General features: G+C 42.2%; 1 protein-coding gene across 1 annotated transcript in view; it reads left to right on the top strand.

Annotated features, from left to right (window-relative positions):
- Positions 1 to 10,476: 10,476 nt before the first annotated feature.
- LOC115383601 (gamma-aminobutyric acid receptor subunit gamma-3-like) overlaps positions 10,477 to 26,474 on the top strand; it is a 75,241-nt gene continuing 59,243 nt past the window's right edge. The window contains exons 1-2 of the mRNA XM_030085734.1: positions 10,477 to 10,535; positions 10,825 to 10,979. Of these exons, the coding sequence (XP_029941594.1) occupies positions 10,477 to 10,535; positions 10,825 to 10,979 (214 nt within the window). The remainder of the gene's footprint in view (positions 10,536 to 10,824; positions 10,980 to 26,474) is intronic.

Genomic DNA, 26,474 nt, shown 5'->3' with positions numbered 1-26,474 from the left:
CGGACGCCGCCGCCGCCGCCGCCGAACAGCAGCAGCAGCAGGCCCAGCAGCGCGGCCCCCGCCATGCCTCCGGGCTAGGGGGGGGCAGGGGTCATCAGGTCGGAGGTCGTCTCAGCATATCCCCGCGGGAAAAATCACAAAAAAATTTCAAAATAAAAGCAGACGAAGAAGAAAAAGAAGAAGAACTATCCTCCCTCCATCACACCTGTAGTCCCAGCAGCTCCGACGTGTGTGTGTCCACACTCTCCGATCGCGTGTGTGTGTGTGTGTGTGTGTGTGTGTTGGCAGGGCGAGTGGGCGGGGCTTAGCCCGCCCTTCCTCCTCCTCCTCCTCCTCGCTGATGGCAGGATGCAGATTGTAACCGAGGATTAGGGAGCTGCAAAAATCCGATTTTGCCCCGAGAAAGCCTGCTGTATTAGTGTGTGTGTGTGTGTGTGTGTGTGTGTGTGTGTGTGTGTGTGTGTGCGTGTGTGTGTGTGTGTGTGTGTCGTCACAAACTGCTGCTGCAGGATTTCTGTTTGTTTTTTTCCCCTTTTTTAAAGCCTCAAATGCAAAATCTACACTTTAACTGAATGTTGTTGAAACTCTTCTTCCTCCTCCTCCTCCTCCTCTTCCTCCTCCTGCTCCTCCTCCTCCTCTTCCTCTTCCTCCTCCTGCTCCTCCTCCTCCTCTTCCTCTTCTTCCTCCTCTTCTTCCTCCTCCTCCTCCTCCTCTTCCTCCTCCTGCTCCTCCTCCTCCTCTTCCTCTTCTTCCTCCTCTTCTTCCTCCTCCTCCTGCTCCTCCTCCTTCTTCAAAAAAACATCTGTTTGAATTTATTCAACATAAATAGATTACAATATAATCATTACATTAAATTATATGTGTGTGTGTGTGTGTGTGTGTTGCTGCATGAAGTAAGTCAATGAATAAAAATATCAAGAAAAATAACCCAAAATAAATAAAAATGCGTAAGTGAAATAAAAAAAAACAAAATGAAATTAAAGTAAATAAATTTAAAAAAAAGAAATCACATTTACTAATAAAATTTTAACAAATGAATAAAAATAGAAATAACCCAAAATAAATGAAAAATAAATAAGTGAAATAAACAAAATTCCAAAAATGAAATTAAATAAGTCATTACATTTAAGAAAACAAATTTCAATACGTTTAATTAAATTAAAAAGTGAACAAATAAAATTAAAAAATGAAAAAAATAATGTCTTTAAATAATATGTATATATATATATATATATATATATATATATATATATATATATATATATATATATATATATACACACACACACACACACACATATATATATATATATATATATATATATATATATATATATATATATATATATATATATATATATAATTAAAACATTAGTTTGGATTAAATAAATTGTATAAAACTCCATTGTTCTCAAAGTGGTTAAAACATAAATAAAGCTGTGATGTTCTTCATGTTGAGTTAAGTGTTGGTCTCTCTGGCGCCCCCCTGTGGCCAGGCCAGTACACGGTGATGATGGCCCACTTCTACCTGAAGAGGAAGATCGGCTACTTCGTCATCCAGACCTACATGCCTTGCTTCATGACCGTCATCCTGTCCCAGGTGTCCTTCTGGCTCAACCGGGAGTCCGTCCCGGCCCGGACCGTCTTCGGTGAGTCCCTCCCACCTCTGTCCTCTTCCCCCCCTTCCTAATGACCCGCCCTCTTCCTCCTGTTTGCCAGGGGTGACCACAGTGCTGACCATGACCACGCTGAGCATCAGCGCCCGCAACTCGCTGCCCAAGGTGGCGTACGCCACGGCCATGGACTGGTTCATCGCCGTGTGCTACGCCTTCGTCTTCTCTGCCCTCATCGAGTTCGCCACCGTCAACTACTTCACCAAGAGGAGCTGGGCCTGGGATGGCAAGAAGGCCCTGGAAGCCCAGCTGCCCAAGGTCAGGCTCTTCATCATCATCCTCCTCTTCCTCCTCCTCTTCTCCCTCTCCTTCGTCCTCCTCTTTCTCCTCCTCTTCCTATTCCTCCTGCTCTGCTTCCTCTTCATCTTCCGCTTCCTCCGCTTCATCCTGTACTTCCTCCTCTTCCTTTTCTTTTCTACATTTTCTTCCTCTTCCTCATCATCTTCCTCTTCCTCTTCTTCCTTTTCTTCCTCGCCCTCTTCCTCATCCTCTTCTACCTTTTCTACCTCTTCCTCTTCTTCTTGCTTTTCTTCCTCTTCCTCATCCTCTTCTTCGTCTTCTTCCTTTTCCTCATGCGCCTCCCTCTTTCATTTCTTCCTCTTCCTCCTCTTCATCCTGTTCTTCCTCTTCCTCTTCTTCTTCCTCTTCCACCTCTTCTTCCTTTTTTCTTATTTCCCCTTCCTCTTCTTCCTCTTCCTCACTTTCTTCTTCCTTTATTTCCTCTTCTTCATCCTCTTCTTCTTCCTCTTCCTTTTCCTCTTCCTCCTCTTCTTCCTTTTATTCCTCTTCTTCTTCGTCTTCTTCTTCTTCTTCCTTCTCTTCCTCATGTTCTTCTTCCTTCGTTTCCTTTTTCTACTCTTCCTCTTTCTCTTCTTCCTCTTCCTCATCCTTTTCTTCCTTTTTTCCTTTTCCTCTTCCTCCTCCTCTTCCTCTTCTTCCTCTTCCTCCTATTCCTCTTCCTTTTTTTCTCTTCATCACCTTTTTTGTCTTCCTCCTCTTCTTCCTCTTCCTCATCCTCTTCTTCTTCTTCCTCTTCCTCCTCTTCCTCTTCCTTTTTTTCTTCTTCCTCACCTTTTTTGTCTTCCTCTTCTTCCTTTTCTTCGACCTTCCTCATCCTCTTCTTCTTCTCCTTCCTCTTCCTCATTCTCTTCATCTTCCTTTTCTTTTTTTTCCTCTTCCTCCTCTTCCCTGTCTCTTCCTCCTCCTCCTCCTCCTCCTCTCATCATCCCTCCTCCTCTTCCTCAGAAGCGTGACCCCATGATTCTCTCCAAGAAGCCCAACAACGTCTCCAACTTCACGGCCAACCTGTCCAAGGACGTGTCGGTGTCCACCATCTCCAATGCCACCGTGGCGGCAGCGGCGGCGCTCCGCGGCCCCGACGGCGGCGGCAAGGCGGCGGCGCCCGACGCCAAGAAGACGTACAACAGCGTGAGCCGCATCGACAAGATGTCGCGCATCGTCTTCCCCGTCCTGTTCGGCACCTTCAACCTGGTGTACTGGGCCACCTACCTCAACCGCGAGCCGGTGGTGAAGGGCGTGGCCAGCGCCACGTAATCCGACACCTCCTGACTCCGCCCCCTCCCAGAGCAAACCGCCGAGCTTCTTTTCTTTAGTCTGCATGAGTCTCCAAAACGCTCGGTGCTCAGAACAGGAAGACAGGATTACGGTGGAAATTTTCTTTTTTCTTCTTTTTTGTTTCCGCCCGGCAACAATGAAGGGGAGCGATTGATTGGTTGATTTTTTTCCTTTTTTTTTTTGTTCTGGGTTTCCATCCTTCTGGTTTCCCAGCCTGGTTTCCTAAAAAAAAAAAAAAAACAACGAGAAATTATGACCGAAGGTGTTTCGGAACAGGATTTCCTCCGGGAATCGAACTGCAGCACGTCTCAAGCGAGGGTTCCGTTGAGCTAGAAGCCAAAAACTGTCAGTTAAGATTAATTTCAAGTTTAAAGTTGATGTAGAGCAGAGCTGTCAGTTTGAATTGCATTAATCGCGATTAATTAATTGAGGGCTGCCAGCGAGTTAATTGTTTTTTTTTTTCATCGTGACTAATCACAGAATTAGGGTTAGAGCTAAAAATGGGCTCAAAGAAAAGAAAATTCACTTGACTGTCATTAGGACAGGTGAATTATGGGACTTTTTTTCCACAGGTGCATTATGGGACATTTTCCATCTCTGCACAGTGCAGATGCATTATGGGATATGTTTTTGTTTTTTGTTTGTTTGTTTGTTTGTTTTTAATCCCTGTACAGTTCAGGTGCATTATGGGACATTGTTTTCATCCAGTACAGGTGCATTATGGGACATTGTTTTCTCATCCCTGTACAGTACAGATGCATTATGGGACATATTTTTTCCATCCCTGTAGAGTGCAAGTGCATTATGGGACTTTGTTTTTTCATTCCTGTACAGTACATGTGCATTATGGGACTTTTCCATCCCTGTACAGTACGAGTGCATCATGGGACATTGTTTCATCACCCCTGTTCAGTACAGGTGTTGATTTTGTCTTGATTTGAAGCTCACAAAGGATGCATTTAATCATGATTAATTAACTGTCAGAACTGCAATTAATCAGTTAAAGCATTTTAATGGATAGGCAGCACTAACGTAAAGATCTTTCAGCCGTTGGCATCTTTAAGTTTCAGTCAGAATTTGGGAAACGGGGAGGAGAATCATGTAAATAGCTTCTTTATTTTCAACTCTGCTTTAAATCCGAAGCCTTCTGGAGAATAAAAAAAGAAAGAAAAGAAAAGATAAAAAAAAAAAAAAAAGAAGCCAAAGTCTGTCGACTTTCTCGCCGCGTCGGACCGGATTGTGCCACATGCTGCAGGATTGCGTTGCACACTCTGTGAGACAAACTCAGGAAAAAAACAACAACTGAAAAAATAAAAAACAACAGAAGAAGAAGAAACCGTGGATGTAAATAAACTTTCTGCTGCTTTCGCTCTTTGAGATCTTTTTTTGTTTTTTTTTTTGGAGGGAGGTCAGAGCTGCTGCTGCTGCTGCTGAAGATGATCCGAGCGTCTGTTTCCACGGCAACGACCTCTGACCTCTGACTTCTGTATCCGTGCCTCCGCCCCTCCCCCCCTCTCTTCGCTGCTCCGTCAGAACTCACACGAATGTCGTCATCTTCCATTTCCCTCCCCGGTTTGTGACGGTTTGGCGCCGATGTCCTCCTGTTTTAACCGCCTCTAAGCCCCGCCCCCTCCCCCCCCCCCGTCTAAGCCCCGCCCCCGTTCTCCCCCTCCCTCATCCGCCATACATCTGTCAGAGGAACGGATTTATCCCCGCTTAAAGTTGCTTTCACTCGGCTCGGGGCAGAAGGGCGAGGACGACGACAACGACGACAATGATGATGATGATGAAGATGAGATGAGGAAACCCCCCCCTCCACCCCTCCGCCCCTCCCCCACCCAGAGACTTGTTTTCCTCCGGCCTCAGAGGGGGAAATGCCGCTAAAGCAATGAGCTCCAGGAGGGCTACAAATTAAAAGCATGAACTCAACTTCCTGTTGTTTTTCCTGTTTATTTTATAAATCTATTTATAAAAAAAGAAAAAGAAAAACTTTCTTGCTTCAGTTTCTCGCCAAAATGCAGCAAAGCCTCGGCTTGACCGTGTACCTGCGTCTCTCTCTCTCTCTCTCTCTCTCTCTCTCTCTCTCTCTCTCTCTCTCTCTCTCTTCGTTTGTATTTGTTTTGTGTGTTATGATCAAAAACGAATTAAAATGAGACATTTTAAAAAAGAATCAAGGAGGACGCGTCTGAGGCGTGGTGTTTTATTTTGAAAGCACGGTGGAGGCAGCATCAGGATCTGGGGCTGCTTTTGCCTTCTATGTGTGTGTCATGGAGCCATTAATAGATTAATAGATGGTCCAAGAGTCTTTAAATGTGAGTTTTGATAATAAATTAAGTAAAAACAAATCAATAAAACAAAAACATTAAATAATAGAATAAAAACAGTAAAAATAAAAACAAATCAATAAAATAAAAAGCATTAAATGAATCAAACAAAGAAATATCAATAAAAATACATCAATAAAATGAAGGCAAATAAAATAAAAACATAAAACAAATAAAGAAAAATAAAAAAAACAAATCAATAAAATAAAATATTAAATAAAGAATAACAAAATAAATCAAAATAAAGACAAATGAAACAAAAATGTTAAATAAAATGAAGAAAAACAAAAATGTTAAATAAAATGAAGAAAAACAAAATAACATTAAATGAAGAAAGACAAATTAAAAACAAAAACATTAAATCAATAAACAAATAAAAACAAAGAAATAAAAAAGAAAAATAAAATAACATTAAATCAATAAAATAAAGAAATAAAATAAAAGCATTATAGAAAAATAAAGAAAAATAAAATAACATTAAATCAATAAAATAAAGACAAATTAATAAATACATTAAGTAAAATAAAGACATCATTAAAATAAAGACATTAAATTTGCAGGTGAGGTTCGTTCAGAGTCCGGATTCACCTTGAGTGACCCAGACTGTCAAACAGAGCCAGAATAACTCAGGCTGTCAAAAGTTTCATTTTTAAAATCACAATTAATTGTATTATTTCTGTAGTCGATCGTGATTAATTTTTTTTTTTTTTTTTTTTTTTTTTTAGTTTATCACAATTTATTGCATCATTTCTTCAGTTAACTGTGATTAATCACATCATTTTTATGGTTAACCACAATCACATCATTTCTGTTGTTAACCACAATTAATCAAATTTTTTTTAAGCTAAACACAATTAATCACATAATTTCTTTAGTTAATCATGATTAATCACATGATTTCTTTAGTTTATCACGATGAATAATTTTATTTCCATAGTTAATCGTGATCAACTGCGTCATTTCCTTAGTTGATCACAATTAGTCACATCATTTGTTTAGTTCATCACGATTAATCACATTTCTTGAGTTAACCACGACTGTAAGGGAGATACCGGAGATTACGTTCTTTAAGATTGGTCCAGCATCATGATGGGTGTCAGCGTTAGCCGGGCTTCCTTCAGCCTTTGATGGTCCATGAAGATCTGGGACTTGAAGTCTTGTGTAGAGTCTTGGGGGGGGGGTCGGCGGTTCTCCAGACCTTTGCGGAGTCTGGTAAACTAGCTTGGGTCTGGCTGGATGAGCTTGGGAATGGTTGGCTTGGGCCACAATACACTCTTTCCGGCTCAGGAGGATCCGGCATGATCCATCTGGCGGATAGCCTCGTAAAGCAGCCCCGCCCACTCCTCATCCAGTTTGGATTTTGGAGTTGGGCTCACTCTGGACAAGAGCCCATGGAAACTTCCTGCATCGGGCATCGGTTACTCCTTTGACTGACAGCGTACTTCAGCCAATCAGCAAAACAAATACGTCATCAAAATGCATGAGTTTCTCTTCAGCTCTAGCTTCTCTAAGGGTTAGCTTTAGCTCTAGCTTCTCTAAAGGTTAGCTTTAGCTCTTTAGCTCTAGCTTCTCTAAAGGTTAGCTTTAGCTCTTTAGCTCTAGCTTCTCTAAAGGTTAGCTTTAGCTCTTTAGCTCTAGCTTCTCTAAAGGTTAGCTTTAGCTCTTTAGCTCTACCTTCTCTAAAGGTTAGCTTTAGCTCTTTAGCTCTAGCTTCTCTAAGGGTTAGCTTTAGCTCTTTAGCTCTAGCTTCTCTAAAGGTTAGCTTTAGCTCTTTAGCTCTAGCTTCTCTAAAGGTTAGCTTTAGCTCTTTAGCTCTACCTTCTCTAAAGGTTAGCTTTAGCTCTTTAGCTCGAGCTTCTCTAAGGGTTAGCTTTAGCTCTTTAGCTCTAGCTTCTCTAAAGGTTAGCTTTAGCTCTTTAGCTCTAGCTTCTCTAAAGGTTAGCTTTAGCTCTTTAGCTCTACCTTCTCTAAAGGTTAGCTTTAGCTCTTTAGCTCTAGCTTCTCTAAAGGTTAGCTTTAGCTCTTTAGCTCTAGCTTCTCTAAAGGTTAGCTTTAGCTCTTTAGCTCTAGCTTCTCTAAGCGTTAGCTTTAGCTCTTTAGCTCTAGCTTCTCTAAAGGTTAGCTTTAGCTCTTTAGCTCTACCTTCTCTAAAGGTTAGCTTTAGCTCTTTAGCTCTAGCTTCTCTAAAGGTTAGCTTTAGCTCTTTAGCTCTAGCTTCTCTAAAGGTTAGCTTTAGCTCTTTAGCTCTAGCTTCTCTAAAGGTTAGCTTTAGCTCTTTAGCTCTAGCTTCTCTAAGGGTTAGCTTTAGCTCTTTAGCTCTAGCTTCTTGACACGCAATGACACGCGAAAACGTCTTTTCCTGTTAGAAACTCACCAAGCGCAGACTCTGGCTCTTGCTTGATTGCAGCCTTCAGACTAGGGTGACCACCTGCTAATGAGTCCAATGGGGGACAAGGGGTATGATTCTGAGGGACAATCTGGGACACCGCCCAGCGTGGCGGCGCCCCCACCCGGCGGGCAGACTCACTCACTGATACCGGTTCACCAAGTTCCAGCAGATACCACTTTACATGGTGTATTAATGTTGATTCTTGTTGCCCTGTTCCCCTAACAGATGTAGTTGCTGCTGTATCCTCATAACAGGCCATCCTTGTCAATGAGCCCTTAGCTTTCAATGTGTTTTGCTTTTCCCAGGTTCTTCGACCGATTGACTCCAAATTACTTGCGAATCCCATTACTACACAGTCTGGTTCAGACACAGATCTTTGTTTGCTCTGGCAATGTTCCTAATAATTTTTATTAATATTTTTTTATGAAAAAAAGAGTTTTTTTTTCTCAATAGCTTGCAGGTTATTTTAACCTATTTACTCCAAATCACCTGTGGATTACATTCCCAACTGTGGGGGATTGACCCGGGTAATCTATCTGCCTTTTATTCAACGATCAATCACATCATTTCTTCAGTTCACTGCGATGAGAAATTTTAGTGCTATCATGCGATCAAAAAAAGAATTAAATTAATTACAGGATATGTAATTAATTTATCTAATTAATCACATTCTAATCTCATATCTCCTTTAGGTCCCCAAGTGAAGAATTGGAATTCAGGGACGTTACAGAATTGTAGTGCATGACTCATCAAATGAAAATACAGAGAAGATTTGAAATCCACATTATTGTCGATGATGAATAAAAGAAACTCAAATAACACTTTCAGTGTGTTTCATTAATTAATTAATTCAAGAGAGGAAAAAAATTAAGTACATCCCAGCAAACCAATTTGGCCTGGTGCACTTTTCAAAAATGCAGTACAAATATAGATAAAAAAAATTCTGAAATAAAATGAGGCTGAGTCTCAAAGAGCCACTGAAGCAAACTGAATTCAAAATGAATACCAAAGCTAACTTAATACAACATGCCTCTAAATAAGACAACAACTCCATTCACATTGAATTGCCACTCAAGTGTGCTATAATTAATCTTATATTAAAAAGATTTAATGCGTTAATTTGAGGTGTAATTAATTAATCTAATTAATGCATTAAAGTGACAGCTCTAAGAAAATTACCACAATCTCAATATTGAGCTGATCTAATGCTGCAAAGCACCACGAAATGTCAAACGCTGTTGCATTATGGGAGTTTTTACAAACAAACTCTGGCTTTGATTGATTTTTTAATCCGCTGCTCTTAAATAACTGTTGAAATTGAATCTGCACCTTTGCATTTCCCACACTCTCCATGCTGGTCCAACACCAGTAACGTATCAAACCCTGTAAATCCTCCCGCAGCGTTTCTCTGCTCCCTTTTCTTCCCGCATTAATATTCATTCAAATCGTCTTTGCACGTGAAATGTCAGCATTAATAACCATTTGCTCGTGCGGGTCGGTCAGGTTAGTTTTAATCCCTGCAGCAATGAGGGAGAAATACAATATATACATAAAAACAACAACAAAAAAAAACAGCTGCAGTTCCGGGTTTCCTCCACCAGGGGGCAGCAGAGCTTCAGTGGAATGAAGCGGCGGGTTTGTTGAAGACAAAAAAATTGAATCAGAGTGTTTGTGGAGAGTTGACGTGACTCTGCGGCAAGAGGGGGGTGCGGGGGGTGGGGGGGTTAATCAGTAGTAAGGGTTTTTCTGAAGGAATCTGTTTATATTTGATTGACTGATTGATTGATTGATTGATTGATCGAACCCCACGTGCAGGCGATCAGCTGATTGTGACGTCGCTTCTCTTTCCTCAGGTAGTGTGTGTGTGTGTGTGTGTGTGTGTGTGTGTGTGTGTGTGTGTGTGTGTGTGTGTGTGTGTGTATGTGTGTGTGTGATGCCCACACAGGCGGGTTTAGGGAGGGAGGGGGGAGAAAGGGGGGGTGGATCCAGTCCATTCAGACTCTTCTTCCTCACTCCTCCTCTTCCTCCATCCGGACCACATCAGCCTGATTGATCGTCGCGCGGCGCCCCCTCCTCTCCGCGTGAGGAGGAGGAGGACTGTGAAGGTAGCAGGTGGGTGGAGGTGTGGGAGGATTGGGGGGGGGGGGGGGGGGGTGGAGGAGACCACCACCACCACACACACACACACACACACACACGCCGTTAATGCTGCTCCCGCTGCTCGTGTGGCCACGCAGCGGGGGAAAGTGTGTGTGTATGTATGCATGTGTGTGTGTGTGTGTGTGTGTGTGTGTGTGTGTGTGTGTGTGTGTGTGTGTGTGTGTGTGTGTTTGTGTGTGCGTGTGTGCGTGTGTGCGTGGGCGGATGAGGAAGTTCGGAGCTCGGATTGATGGTTGTTTTTTTTTTTCCCTTTTCCTTTTTTTTTCTTTCTTTTTCTTTAACGCACCTCTTACTGTACAGGCGACACGGCTCCCGCCACCGGAGGCGATCCGCGCGCACGGAGGGGGGTAAAAAAATGACAATCAAGTTCGTGGCCGTCCTCTCCGTCGTTCTTGTGCTCGCGCCAGGTGCTCGGTGAGTCCGATTCCCCCCCAAAAAACAACCTCATTTACGCATTATTTTTTTCTCCATTATCACCAAGGGACGTTAAAAGTTGGGGGGGTGGAAGTGACATTTACGCAGCGTGTGTGCACAAGCTGTTTTCCTCTTTTTTTTTTTTTTTTTTTTTGTCTTAGGGTTTCCCCCCTTTGCACACACACACACATACACACACACCTAAATCCTCAGTCTGATCGGGATGTGAAGCTTTTGTAGAAACTGCTGGTGAAAGTTTGTGATCATTTGTCCTCGGTCCTCCTCGCAGCTCCGACCTGCTGGATTATGGCAACGACGAGGAAGATCTCCACGACGCGCACGGCAGCCAGCGGCTGGCGCCCAAGACGCACCAGGCGGACGCCACGCGCATCCTCAACAACCTCCTGAGGGAGTACGACAAGACGCTGCGGCCGGACATCGGAGGTAAGAGGCGCTGGAGCTGTCCGTGGTGCTGGAGCCTCCTGGAGCTGTCCGTGGTGCTGAAGGTTCCTGGAGCTGTCCGTGGTGCTGGAGCCTCCCGGAGCTGTCCGTGGTGCTGGAGGCTCCCGGAGCTGTCCGTGGTGCTGGAGGCTCATTTGTCTGGACCTGCTCACAGTTCTGTAGGATTGGGTGTCTGGAGCTGTCCGTGGTGCTGGAGGACTGGACTTGTCAGTTGTTCTGAAGTCTTGGGTGTCTGGAGCCGTCCATGGTCCTGGAGGACTGAGTATTTCAACATGTCAGTTGTTCTGGATTGATATGTCTGGAGCTGTCTGTGGTTGTGGAGGACTGGACATGTCAGTTGTTCTGGAGTTTTGTGTGTCTGGAACTGTATGTGGTTTTGGATTTGCATGTCTGGTGCTGTCTGTGGTTCTGGAGTATTGACTGGACATGTCAGTGTTTCTGGATTCGTGTCTCCGGAGCTGTCCATGGTTCTGGGAAACTGGACTTGTCTGTTGTTCTGGAGTCTTGCATGTCTGGATCTGTCCGCCGGTTGTAGAAGACCGGACATGTCAGTTTTTCTGGAGTATTGACTGTCTGGAGCTGTCTGGTGTTCTGGATTCACATGTCTGGAGCTGTCTGGGTTTCTTGAGTATTGACTGTCTGGACATGTCAGTGGTTATGGATTCATGTCTCTGGAGCTGCCCATGGTTCTGGCAAACTGGACTTGTCTGCTGTTCTGGAGTCTTGTATGTCTGGATCTGTCCGTGGTTCTGGAGGACTGGGTGTCTGGATATATCAGTGGTTCTGAATACCTCATTTTCCTGGAACTGTTCGTAGTTCTTGAGGATCGAGTGTCTAGACATGTCAGTGATTCTGGATTCAAGGGTCTGGAGCTGTCTGTGGTTCTGGAGGATTGAGTGTTTGGAGCTGTCCATGGTTCTGGAGGTCTTGGTGTCTGGACATGTCAGTTGTTCTGGATCCATGTGTGTGGAGCTGTCCGTGGTGCTGAAGGCTCATTTTTCTGAACCTGCATGTGTTTCGGCATTATTGGGTTTCTGGAGCTGTCCGTGATCCTGATAGGACTGGGTGTCTTGATATGTCAGTGGTTCTGAACACCTCATCTACCCGGAACTGTCCATGGTTTTCAAGATTCTCATGCCTGGATCTGTCCGTGGTGCTGAATGCAACATGTCCCAAAATAACATTACTATAACAACTCTTCGTCAACCGGGGTTAACTAGCCCGTCTCAGCACGGTCTGCATGTCTGTGGTTCTGGAGTCACATGTCTGCTGCGGTCTGTGCTTCTGGAGGCTTGTGTGTCTGGAGCTGTACATCCTTCTTTAGACTCACCTACCTGGAGCTGTCCGGATCATGTGCCTGGACCTGTCCATGGTGCTGAATTAGATCATGTCTCACTATAACATCCCTTCTACAACAACTCATCATCAGCTGGCTAAAAATAACCCGTCTCACTGTGTCTCTGATGTGATTCTGGTTTGTTTCGTGGTTCTTGTGGCTTGTGTGTCTGGCGCTGTCCATGGTTCTGAATTGCTCATGAACTGGGAGCTGTCCGTGGTTCTGCAGCCATATGTATCTGGAGCTCTCCATGGTTCTGGAGGCTCATATATCTGGACCTGTCCATGGTGCTGAATCACTCATGAACTGGGAGCTGTCTGTGGTTCTGAAGACTTGCGTGTCTGTAGCTATCCATGGTTCTGACTCAGTAATGCACATTCCTGATCATTAAGGACCATAACAGCGTATACCCACTTATTTTCCTCTCAGCACTGCATACACCCTCTTCTAATCCCCCTCTCTTGTATCTCTGAGCCACATCTTCCCGAGGATGATGGTGGATCACTCTCAGATAAAATGGATGAACTTTAAAAACTCCAGCATCTGCTGAGAGAAGCAGAATCTGTTTGTCAGCTTTTGGAAAATAAGGCGAGGAAACACGCTCTGTCCAGAGCAGGAAACAGTGTGACGGAGAGCGAAACGCTGTGAACACACTCTGCAGAAATGCACTCAGACAAGGCTGCTTTCTTGTTTTTTTTTTTTTTTTTTTTATATCTTCTCAAGGGTTAACAATGCCGCTAATAAACAGAGGATCCATCCTCATAAATCCTCACATTAATTTCACTTTAAACATCCTCAAACTCCATAAATAATCCATCACATCATACAGGTTTGTGCTGCTTCTCCATGACTCACATCTTTTTCCCAGACGTGAGCTTTTGTTTTGCCTCAGAAACATCCGATCGTTCCCGTTTTGCCGACCGGCTGCAGTGAGTCATAAATGTTCACGTTAGCAAGCCGCCGATCCCAGGAAATCTCCGGGTTTTTTTTAATGATTCTTAGTGGATTGCAGCATATTTTTTTCCCCCTCCTCATCTTTATAAATAAAGCTTGTTATAGATTGTAGTGTTTATTCAGGCAATCATGAGGCAGAAACTTGCATTTAGGCCTCATCAGCCGTGCTTCAGAACCACGAGGAGCTCGGCCATCTGGGGGAAAAAAATACCTTAGAGTGGAGGGATTGGAGTGGCTGATCAGGAAGAGACTTTCTATTATAGATCTATCAGTATAGAACCCTTCAGACCAGAGGGCTTCATTCAGGCTAATTTCATCCTAAGTGGGCCGGATTGATGCGATTGCACCATAATAACCTTTGAATTTGATGTTTTTCTCTATGCTGATAATAGAATATCTGTATTTTCACAATAAAATCAAGCAAAAAATTACTATAAATACAATTTCAATGATATTAAATATCATAAATTCTGAGTTTTCTAATCATCGTACAAATAATTGACTTTTTTTTTTCTTTATCTAAAGGTGTTAAACCCCCGTGTTAGTGGAGATGACATTAATTTTCGGGTTAAATGAGGTGTGTCAAACACATTCTGGGGCTCCGCTTCATCCCAAGTGGTGAAATTGCTTCTTGAAAAAGTCAATATTTTTTTCCAAATCAGAATAATTAGTATCGAAAATGACTGTAATCTCAACAATTTATCCGTGAGCGTGGAACTCAAAGATTAAACCAAGCAGGACATCATGACTGAGAGGGGAAAAATAAGAGAGGGAAGGGTTTATTTGACTGAATGAAACTGAAATATAGAATCAGTTTATCAGTATTTCTATGTATGTTCCCTCAAAGAGCTTTAAAGCATGGTGGAGGCAACATCATGATATGGGGCTGCTTTGCTTTCTGTCTATGGACAGGCTGGAAATTCACATTTCAGAGCTTCCTTTGGAGTGCTGTTGGTTTTAATCGCATTAATTGCCAATGATTCATGGAGGCCTGTCTATGATTAATTTTTCAAAATTGCGATTAATCGCAGAATTGAGGTTAGCGTTAAAAATTGTCTCAAAGAAAAGAAATGATAGAGAAAAGTCATTTTACAGTCAATGGGACATTGTTTTTTCATCACAGGTGCATTATGGGACATTGTTATTTCATCACTGTGCAGCACAGGTGCATTATGGGACATTGTTTTTTCATCCCTGTACAGTCCAGGTGCCTTATGGGAGACTGTTTTTTTTTTCATCCCTGTACAGTCCAGGTGCCTTATGGGAGACTGTTTTTTTTTTCATCCCTGTACAGTCCAGGTGCATTCTGGGACATTGTTTTTTTTTTTTTTTTTTTTTTTTTTTTTTTTTTGTCCCTGTACAGTCCAGGTGTGATATGGGACATTGTTTTTTCATCACTGTGCAGTACAGGTGCATGATGGGACATTGTTTTTGCATTATGAGGATTAGATTCTCCATTTCAAACTTGCAAATGTTTGAAATCTCTTCTTGTGACCATTTTTTTAAAGGGATTTTCTGTGCTGATTAAAAATTCACAAATTGTACGATTAATCACGATTAACTATGGTCAGAGTTGCGCTTAATTAGTTGGTTTTTTGTAATCGATTGACAGCACTAGTTAAAAACCTGTATTTTCACACATTATTATCAAAAATGAGTTTAATCCCAACATGATGGTGAAAAATATGGAAGAAAAAAATGAAGATTTTGCTTCAAGTCCAAGTTTTTCCTCACATTTCAGGACAGTAAGAGTTGGTGGAGTCTGTCAACAGAGAAATAATGGAACCTCAACATATTTCAGGGCTTAAATGATCCCAGAAAAGTAAAGGAATGATTGATTTTAAAAACTGTGAAGACGTGTGAGAACAGGAAGAAGAGAAAAATAAAGAATCAGTCAATCAAAGCAACTGTGGGTTTCTGCCGCTTCACCTTTTGTTCTGATGTAGGAGGACGGAGTTTGGCTCCGTCTGAGACGACTTCATCTCAGAATATCTGCAGAAACTGATAAGATCTGCAGGGATTTTTAAGAAAAAAACAAAAACAGAAACAGGTCCTGGGTTTACAGAGCTTAGTCTGAATCAGAGGAATAACCCAAAAAGGTTTCTTCAAGGAAAGTGGATGAGCCTGAAATTCATGCTGTCAGGGTGTGAAAACACCCATGATGCAACACTTTTATGTTGATATTTTACTGCATTTTGCAGCATTATTTTGAAATTTTTTTCCATTTTATGCTGGTGATGGTTAAAAATATGGACACTGTTATCATCTGCATATAGAACATTTTTTAATTTATTATTATTATTATTATTATTATTATTATTATTATTATTATTGTTATTGTTATTGTTATTATTATTAGGGAGGCTGGGGACATTGAGTCCGAGTGGACCATGTTCTCCACCTCCATTGTCGAAGCAGCTACCCGGAGCTGTGGTCGTAAGGTCTCTGGTGCCTGTCGTGGCAGCAACCCCCGGTGGACACCGGAAGTAAGGGCTGCTGTCCAGCTGAAGAAGGAGTCCTATCGAGCCTTGTTGGCTCATGGGACTCCAGAAGCAGCTGGTACCAACAGGCCAAGCGAACTGCAGCCCAAGTGGTTGTGGAGGCAAAAACTCGGGTCTGGGAGGAGTTTGGGGAGGCCATGGAGGAGGACTATCGGTCGGCCTTGAAGAAATTCTGGCAAACCGTCCGGCGCCTCAGGAGGGGAAAGCAGGTCTCCACTAACACTGTTTACAGTAGAGGTGGGGAGCTGCTGACCTCAACTGGGGATATTGTTGGACGGTGGAAGGAAAGCTTCGCGGACCTCCTCAATCCCGTCGCCACGTCTTCTGTGGAGGAAGCAGAGGCTGAGGTCTCAGAGGTCGACTCGTCCATCACTCAAGCCGAAGTCACCGAGGTGGTTGGTAAGCTCCTCGGTGGCAAGGCACCGGGGGTTGACGAGATTCACCCTGAGTACCTTAAGTCTCTGGATGAGCAGGACTGTCTTGGTTGACACGTCTCTGTAACATCGCGTGGCAGTCGGGGACAGTGCCTCTGGATTGGCAGACTGGGGTGGTGGTCCCCCTGTTTAAAAAGGGGGACCGGAGGATGTGCTCCAACTACAGGGGGATCACACTCCTCAGCCTCCCTGGGAAAGTCTATTCCAGGGTACTGGAGAGGCGGATTCGACTGATAGTTGAACCTCGGATTCAGGAGGAACAATGCAGTTTTTGTCCTGGTCATGGAACAATGGACCAGCTCTACACCCTCCATAGGGTGCTCGAGGGTTCGCGAGAGTTCACCCAACCAGTTCAAGCGTTTTCTGGACTTGGAGAAGGCATTCCCTCGCGGTTCCTTGTGGGGGGTGCTCCGAGGATACGGAGTCCGGGGCCCCTTGTTAAGGGCCGTCCGTTCTCTGTATGACCGGAGTAGGAGTCTGGTCCACATTGCCGGCAGTAAGTCGGACCTGTTCCCAGTGCATGTTGGACTCCGGCGGGGCTGCCCTTTGTCACCGGTTCTGTTCATAATCTTTATGGACAGAATTTCTACGTGCAGCCAGGGGCCGGCGAGGTCCAGTTCGGGGACCACAGGATTTCATCTCTGCTTTTTGCAGATGATGTTGTCCTGTTGGCTTCATCGAACCTGAACCTACAGCATGCACTGGGGCGGTTCGCAGCTGAGTGTGAAGCGACAGGGATGAGGATCAGCACCTCCAAATCCGTGGCCATGGTCCTCAATCGGAAGAAGGTGGATTGTCCACTCCAGGTTGGTGGAGAGACTCTGGCTCAAGTGGAGGAGTTTAAGTATCTTGGGGTTTTGTTCTCGAGTGGGGGACAGATGGAGCGTGAGATTGACAGGCGGATCGGTGCAGCAGCTGCAGTGATGTGGTCATTGTATTGTATTGTATGGCCCTGTTGTGCTGAAGAAGGAGCTGAGCCGAAAGGAAAAGCTCTCGATTTACCGGTCAATCTATGTTCCCACCCACACCTGTGGTCATGAGCTTTGGGTCATGACCGAAAGGACAAGATCCCGGATACAAGCGGCTGAAATGAGCCTCCTCCGTAGGGTGGCTGGGCGCTCCCTTAGAGATATGGTGAGGAGCTCAGTCACCAGGGAGGAGCTCGGAGTAGAGCCGCTTCTCCACATCGAGAGGGGCCAGCTGAGGTGACTTGGGCACCTTTTTAGGATGCCTCCTGGATGCCTCCCTGGGGAGGTTGTCCGGGCATGTCCCACTGGGAGTAAACCCCGGGGAAGACCCAGGACACGCTGGAATGACTACGTCTCTCAGCTGGCCTGGGAACGCCTTGGGATCCTCCCGGAAGAGCTGGAGGAAGTGTCTGGGGATGGGGAAGTCTGGACATCCCTGCTGAGACTGCTGCCCTCACGACCCGGCCCTGGATAAGCGGTGGAAGATGGTTGGACGTATGGAGTTTTTTTAATTTAGCGCTATTGTACAATTTTGTTTATTCCGGCAAAAAATTCTGCTGACTGTTTCTCTAAAATTGAGAACTACTTCTTTAATACAGGTGTTTCCCAGAGTATACTAAAAATAAAAATATGAAAAATGTCCTTTCCAGATTAAAACTATAGACAATGTCATCATCTGCATAGAGGAAAACTTAATTTTTTTTATATTATTTTATTCAATTTTATTTTACTTTGTTATTATTATTATTATTATTATTATTACATAATGGGTTGTATGTGGCCCAGTCTTTATTTTTTTTAATCCTCCATAGTTTTCTGGAACAAACTCTTTAAACCAAACTCTTCAGTTCAACCAGGCTGCATTGCTGAGATCATAAAATGACTTTTGTTGGATCAGAATGAGGCAGATTATGAATCTCAGGGTGGTTCCTGGAACATGACGGTGCGTTCACTGTCCTCCTGGAGACTCGGTCCAAATCCTCCCACCTCATTGGTCTGTTTTCTCTCACTCTGATTCTTTCTGCCACGTTCTGTCCGTCCTTCACCGCCGCTCTATTTTTGTTCTGACTTGCCGCCATGACGGCAGCGTTTCAGATTTCCTGCATCTCCAGTCGGAGAGCCTTCGGGGAGCTGCTCCGCTCTCATTTCTCATTTCGGGTTTGTTTTGCTTCCTGCAGCTCCAGGTGTTTCGCATTGCTCCACTGCCTCAGATTTCGGGAAATACAACCCAGCTGCACCACGTGGGAGCCAGGAAGGAGATTTTTTTTATGCTTTTATAAGTTTAATTGCGGGAAATACCTGTATTAAGGCAGCAGTTTTCAATTTTAGAGAGGGGATTATCAGAATTTGTTCCAGGAAACTATGGGGATTCAAGAAAACTAGCCAGATACTGCCCAATATCTAAGAAAAATAAATAAATAAAAATAAAAATACAATAAAAAATTAAAATAATAGAAAAGTAACTATAATAATATATGGAATGGTAAAGTCTATAATAATAATAATAATAATAATAATAGTAATAATAATAATAATAATACATGTAAAGTTTTTCTATATGCAGATGATGACATTGTCTGTATTTTTAACCATCACCACCTTAAAATGACTATAATTTCAACATAATTCTGCAAAATGCAGTGAAATATCAACAAAACTGTTGCATTTTGATTGTTTTTACACCCGCTCAACTTGAATTTGAGGCTAGTTTGATAGTAGCCAGGTAGCTAGATTTCATTTTAGCATCACCAATATCTCAACTCGGGTCTTGAGTGTTTTATTGGAACCACTAAATTTCATAAATTTTTCAAAAAATCTTTCAAGTTTCTTTGGTGGCCCGGATTGGAGCCTCTTGTGGCCCAATGTTGGCCCACGCACCTTACATGTGACAACATCATTTATTCATTTATGTATTTTTTAGCCTATTTAAACCATTAACAGTGTTGATTCTCATGTAATATGCAACCATCAACCTTCTGCATCCAACATCTATGTGAAAATGACTCTCTGCTGCCACCTAATGCTCAAACACTGCATTGTCAATTCACCTTTAAATCCAATTTGCATATTGAGCTTTTGCAGCTGAAAAAAAAAAAAAAAAAAGTTGATCCACATATTATCCCTTCACGTCAAAGATAAAGTGTGGTTTCCATGTGAATCGTTCCACTTCTGAAAAGAGTGATTTCCAAAATAAAAGCCTCTTCTAATTAGCAGTGTGCCTCTGTTCGCAGCATTACCTTCCTCTCCTCTCCTACTCTGGACTCCTGAATTCTCAGGCTTTATTAAGACTCAGATTCCCTCTGCTGGGGTGGGAAGGAGTCAGTCCGTGTATGTGTGCGTGTGCGTGTGTGTGTGTGTGTGTGTGTGTGTGTGTGTGTGTGTGTGTGGGAGCTTATCTCCACATCGTTCATACGGATTATTTGTGTTTTTTTTCTGGGATATCTGAAACGAGCGGGCGGCCAAATAACCTGCTGGGAATGAGATTTTCTGTCTCGCCTCGCCTCGGCTTGCTGTGCTCCAGTGTGTGTGTGTGTGTCTGTGTGTGTGTGTGTGTCTGTGTGTGTGTGTTTACACGCTGCCGGCTGTGGAAACACTCTGTTGTTCTCAGCCGATTTCACATATTCTTTATTAATTGGCCATTAGTTTCCAGCCCGGCTGTTTGTTTCTCAGTTTTTATGTATTTTTTGTTTTTCTTTTGGGTGAAGAATCCAGTATGAGAGGCAGCGAGGGGCCGTTCATGAAAAGTTTAATACATTTGGAAAAAACTTATTCAAACAGCATATTTGGCGCAGTGTGAAGATGCAGAAGGAAATAGAATAAAATGTGAAAACAGACTCATAAAGCAATAAAAATGAAATCCAAAAACCAAAGAGATGCTTAAAAAAGGATGTAAAAAACACAAATGTGGCTCAAAATTACTTCAGAAAGTAAATGAAAAATATGAGATTTCGAAAAAAAAAAAATGTACTGGCTTAATTTGAAATGTAGGACTACCAGAGTGTGCCCCGAAATGAGCAGATTTTCAAAACAAGAGTCTCTGGAGCAATGAACTGGGTGACTGGGCCACATCTGAGGCCGGGAAGCATGGTGTGTGTGTGTGTGCGTGTGCGTGTGTGTGTCCCTATTGTGTCACTTCCCCGTGGCGTCCCGGGCTGATGGTTGAGGGAGACGAGGATGAGCCTCGTGCATGAGCGTCGTGCACGCTCGCAGGACGGGACGCGGCGTGGATGGCGTGCGGTGCTTGGCGGGGAATTAAGGACGGAGGAGGACGTCAGGGTGGAGGGGGGGGCGCGCACACACACACACACACACACACACACACACACACACACACACACACACACACACACACATACAGATTAATTTAACTTTTCCAGAGTGAGTGTGTGTGTATTTGTCATTGTGTCAGAAGTGTGTGTGTGTGTGTGTGTTTGCATGTGTGCGAATATTTTCATGAGTATGTGTGTGTATCCGGCTGTATATGTGTCTGTGTGTGCGCATGTGGGTGATTGTAGGTGTGTATATGTGTGTGTGTGTGTGTGTGTGTGTGTGTGTGTGTGTGTGTGTGTGTGTGTATAATTGTTTATTGTGTATGGAATTGTGTGTGTGCACACGGGCGTGTATGTGCAATCGTAGCAGGTGTGTGTGTTTCAATATAATTGTATCCATTGTGTGTAGTTGTGTTACATAGTGTGTGTGTGTGTGTGTGTGTGTGTGTGTGTGTGTGTGTGTGTGTGTGTGTGTATTCTACGCTATAACTCAATGGATTATAGTTATAAATGCCCCCCACCTATTTTTTCTAAGTTTCAAAAAGTTGTGTATTCCATGTTTCTATGGCAACAGAGTCAGAGCTTTTTCAAAAAAAAGTTGTTTTCCCTTGAGTCTACAGAGTCAGAGCATTTTTTAAAAAAATGTTTTCCCATATTTGTACGGTGTGACAGCATTTTCAACAAAGTTGTGTTTTACAATATCTTCATTTTTGCAAAAACTAAACAATTTCAACATGAATGCTACTTTAGCACATAGAAACCTCAAGAAAACTTGTGGTAAATCAGTTTGTCCACCCTGACAGTTTGACTTTGAGGCCAAATTGCTCACACCCAGGTGCCACTTTTTAGAAATTATAAAAAAATCAATTTTTCCTTTGATATTTTTCACCATTTATCCTCTCCTCCACATTGTGTTCTGCTGAGATCTTTCAGCTTAAAGTAAAAAAAAAAAAGCAGCCTTGAGGACGGATCAATAGATGGAAGCGCTGTTTTTGAAAAACTTCTCAAACTGCCGCCACCCTGAAATTATGGCGTTTCAGTGGGAGACGGTGTTTGAGGCTCCCGGCAGGAGTCCTGCCTTCATCTGGCACAGCGGCGGCTCCACAGCTCCTGAGAGGAAAAGAAAAGAAAGGCTGTAATAGCAGGGGTATTCCAGCAGGGGGCGATGATGCTGGCATCCCATTGGATCCCATTCGAAAGTGCTGATTTTATGAGTGTAAATCAACATATTAAACAGTCCAGTGATGATGTCACGTTAGCTCCGCACATCTTTTATATAGTATGATGATGTCACATTAGCTCCGCCCATCTTTTATATACAGTTTATGTATGACATCACGTTAGCTCCGCCCATCTTTTATATACAGTCTATGGATGATGTCACGTTAGCTCCGCCCATCTTTTATATAGTCTATGATGATGTCACGTTAGCTCCGCCCATCTTTTATATACAGTCTATGGATGATGTCACGTTAGCTCCGCCCATCTTTTATATAGTCTATGATGATGTCACGTTAGCTCCGCCCATCTTTTATATACAGTTTATGTATGACATCACGTTAGCTCCGCCCATCTTTTATATACAGTCTATGGATGATGTCACGTTAGCTCCGCCTATCTTTTATATACAGTCTATATATGATGTCACGTTAGCTCCGCCCATCTTTCAGAAACAATGTCGTGAACATGTTGGTTTGTTTGTTTTGTCATGAAAACAAAACATTGAGCATTTTCAGAAAGTTCAGATTTACTCCATTTTCTAATGGAGTGGGAGCTTTTTGAAAAAGTGCTGCCATGTTAACACTGAGACAGAGTCAAAGCATTTTCAAAAAGTTTTCCCATGTTTCCATGAAGATGGAGTCAAAGTGTTTTCACAAAGTTGCATTTTTGCCCATTTTTCCACAGAGTCAGCGCTTTTTTCCAAAAGTTGTTTTCCAATGTTTCATTGGAGACAGAGTCAGTGTTTTCGAAAAGTTGTTTTTCCATGTTGCTATGGAGACAGAGTGAGAGCATTTTCAAAAAGTTGTATATTCTCTGATTCCATGGAGATGAAGTTGCAGCGTTTTCAAAAAGTTGTGGTTTCTCATGTTTTTCTGGAATCAAAGCATTTTCTAAAAGTTGAGTTTTCCCATGATTCTACAGAGTTGGAATGCTTTTGAAAAGTTGTGCTTGCTCATGTTTCTGTGGAGTCACAGCTTTTGAAAAGTTGTTTCCTATGTTTCTCTAGAATCTGAGAATTTTCAAAAAGTTTTGTTTTCCCATGTTTCTCTGGAATCTAAGAATTTTCAAAAAGTTTTGTTTTCCCATGTTTCTCTGGAATCTAAGAATTTTCAAAAAGTTGTGTTTTTCCATGTTTCTACAGAGTTGGAGTGTTTTCGAAAAGTTGTGCTTGCTCATGTTCCTCTGGAGTCGAAGCATTTTCAAAAAGTTGTGTTTTCCCATCTATCCACACCGACCGAGTCTCTGCATTTCGTAAAACTTCCACCTTTCGAGCCACTTTCAAAAACCACTGTGGTGCCGCTTGTTGAACACGTCTCTCTATGCAGACTCTTCTTCTGTGGTTAATTAAGTCACTCCACAGGAGGCGGCCATCAGTCCTCCAGCTCACCTCCAATCACGATATATGGTAATGAGGCCGTAATCACCCATAATTCCTTGTTTTCCCCTGATGGACGCAGAGCCTCATTAAATCTCCAGCTGTGCTTTTTTGACGTCCCGGTGTGAAAGTGAGGAAAAGCGGTGCCTGGGGAGCAGTTTTTAAACCGTCTTATGTCACTTTAGCACATTGAATATTCTCTCTTTATTCCCCACTCGCTCAAGATCAAAGAGATTATGGGATTAGCCTCCTGATTAGCATAATTCTGACTTTATAGTGTTTAGATTGGTTAAATGTGGCGTCTCTGGATGTGCCTGACTAAAAGTCCCTATAATCAATAGAAATGCTTGTCTGTGGGATAATTGATTGGTTGATTGATCCAGGAAAACAGTAAGGTTTTCATTGTTTTGGGAGTCCATTTCCATGGCAACGGAGGATCTTTTTGTGGAAAAATGCTCAGAAATGATGCTTTTCTGCTGACTTGGTTATAGATGCATATACACATAGACATATGTGCAAAGAGCCATAGGCGTATGTGTGGAGAGCTATATGGGCATAGAACCATAGACATATGTACATAGAACTATGAATATATGTACATAGAGCCAGAGATATGTGCATACTTCCCGAGATACTGTATGTACATAGAGCTATATATATATATATATATATATATATATATATATATATATATATATATATATATATATATATATATATATATGTATGTATGTTCTTGGAACCACAGATATATGTGCTTAAAACAGTAGATATATGTGCATAGAGCCAAAGATATACGGACTGTTCTGGCTCCTTATGAGCCACCCCATATACTGCTGTATGAGGTTATTTTGATTGTCTTGAATTACATGTTTGCGTTCTTTATGGTGCGTTTTTATTTTGAAATGAAACCGGAAGTCGCGCCGATCACCACTTCCTGTCCAATGGAGAGTTTGAAAAAAACTGAACTTTTTTGTCTTATACTGTGTATCTTGAGGCCAGCACAGCCTGTGAGTTGATAAAATATGATGTACAGACGTTACACTAATTGTTATTGTGTGTTTTGAAATGTTCGGTATGGGTAGTGCTTCTGGAAATGTGTTTATTTGCAGTGTTAGCATATACGCTAATGAGCAATTAGCTAGTGGCTAGTGCTAGCATGCTTGTTTATTGTAACCTAGCTCTGATGCTATTTGTGTTTGTGTGTTACAGTTTTACCATTTATTCATTGATATTAAAGACCACTAAAGGAGCGGTGGTGTGGTTTTTGGACATTGGTTAGCTACCTGCCTAGCAACAGAGCGCGAGGGCAGGACATGGACATAGAACCATATATGTGCATAGAGACAGGTATATGTGTAGAGCTATAGATATATGTGCATAGCTCCATAGACATATTCATAGAGCCAGAGATATGTGTAGTTCCTTAGATTTATGTGCATAGAGCTATAGATATGGGTGCCTAGAGTTACATATATATGTGCATAGAGAGTAGAGAAGAATCTTTCTCATTGGAATAAACTGTGTAGAGCAGAGAAATGTCTCCTGACTGTCAGATTCATCCTGTAAAGGCTGAATTCTGCTTTCTTCATGGACGAGACGCTGTAAAACACAGTAAATCACAACAGTCCTGCTAGCTTCATGCTAACCTCTATGGGAAAACCCATTGACATGCAAACAGTTAGCACAACATAACTTGCTCGAATAAATTAAACTGAGCAACATTTCACTGAATAAATATAAAACACAAACGCTGATGATTTCAAGACTAATAGACAGACATTTCCTCTCACTCAGAAAAGTCAGAAAAACTCTACAAAACACAAACAGGAAGTAGCAACAGAAGCATTTATGATTTTTTTTTTTTTTTTTTTTACGGAGTCTCACAAAATGAACAACAGCTTCTTCTTTCTTTTTTCTTTTTGTTATGATCTCATAAACCTCACTCCAGAGGGTCACCCGGTGAGTCAGCACTACTCAATTTCATTTATATTTGGGAACACGGGGAAGATTTGTGTCGGCAATATCGCTGCAGGGGAAGAACCGACAGCGAGAGATGAGATTTAGAAGGGTCGAGATCGAGAAGTTTGCTTTGTGTTTGTGTGAAAATGCCTCAGAGGACAAGACGGCGTTGATGTCTGAGAGCAAAATCAATATTTAACGTGTTAAAAGCTCATTTTCAAGCCGTCAAAGCAAAACACCAATGTCAACAACGCTCCTCAGTTATAGATCTCATTCCGTCTAGAACCGTAAAAACAGCTCTAGTCCATGAATTCACTGTCAAATTTTGCAGGTTTTAAATTATTTTTATGGAGAATAAGTTAAATATAATTAAAAAGACTAAGTTAAAACAAATTTTATGCAGGTTGTGGAAAATTACATCACCACAGGAGTTACAATCATAGATGTATGACCATAGAACCCCCATTGAAATAAATGGATGTATTTTCCCAAACAGACAAAAATGTGTTGCAGAGTACAAGGTGCAACTTTTATGCCAATGGAGGGGATAGAAGCTGTGCTAATGGAGGGATTAGTAGCTATGCTAATGGTGAGGCTAGCAGCTATATGAAAAGGCGGGGATAGCAGCTATGCTAATTCTTAAATTCGGATACTTAAACTTTGAAATTAGTTAAAAAAATTAATGCTTTCCTTTTCTATTGGCAGATTTTTTTCTTAAATTAAGATACTTTTACTTTGAAATCAGTAAACAATCTACCAATAGAAGAAGGTAAAACTGCCTTGATTCCAGAGAACTTCTCTTAAATCACATCTTTCTATCTTGATGAAATATAATTAAGTCTGCGTAAAATTTAAGTTTAAATCCATTTTGTCTCTCGTTTGTTGGATGGATTTCCTGCAGAATTGACTTCCGGGCACTGTTTTGTATTTTTTGTGCCGCCTTTCAGCAGTTGAGACGTGAAACAATCTACAGCTTTCCCAGCATGCTCGGCGCTGTCTTTCAGCTGAAATTATTTCCCATGTTTCCATCGAGACACATTTTATAGGTTTTCTCATAGAAAACTAAATTTAGTATGACTTATTGGCACATTGACCCATTTCTATATTTCTGTATTAATTTCTGAATATGGCAGTTTGGATCCTCCATAATTCCAATCCATTTCCTTCATTCACTTCCTGGACAGCGATATTTCGGCTCCCTCTAGCGGCGCGGATCTGTAACGACAATGTAGATTATTGTACCACCCCATTTTTGAGAATAAAACAGTTTCTAGAATAAAATATCATCCATATTCAGGCAAATATGTTAATCACAATCCAGGAATCAAAGAGGAATTACCGTAATGGCCTGAATATAGGACCACTCTGATTACAAGAGCACCCCTATTTTTCAAATATCATTTTGTGAAAACAAAAATATGTTGAAAAAGAATAAGGTTACTCATAAAACAACTTTT

Source organism: Salarias fasciatus (assembly GCF_902148845.1).
Source record: "Salarias fasciatus chromosome 23 unlocalized genomic scaffold, fSalaFa1.1 super_scaffold_20, whole genome shotgun sequence".
Taxonomy (NCBI): Eukaryota; Metazoa; Chordata; class Actinopteri; order Blenniiformes; family Blenniidae; genus Salarias; species Salarias fasciatus.
Note: the sequence above shows the minus strand (reverse complement) of the source record. Positions and strands in the feature narration are given on the sequence as shown.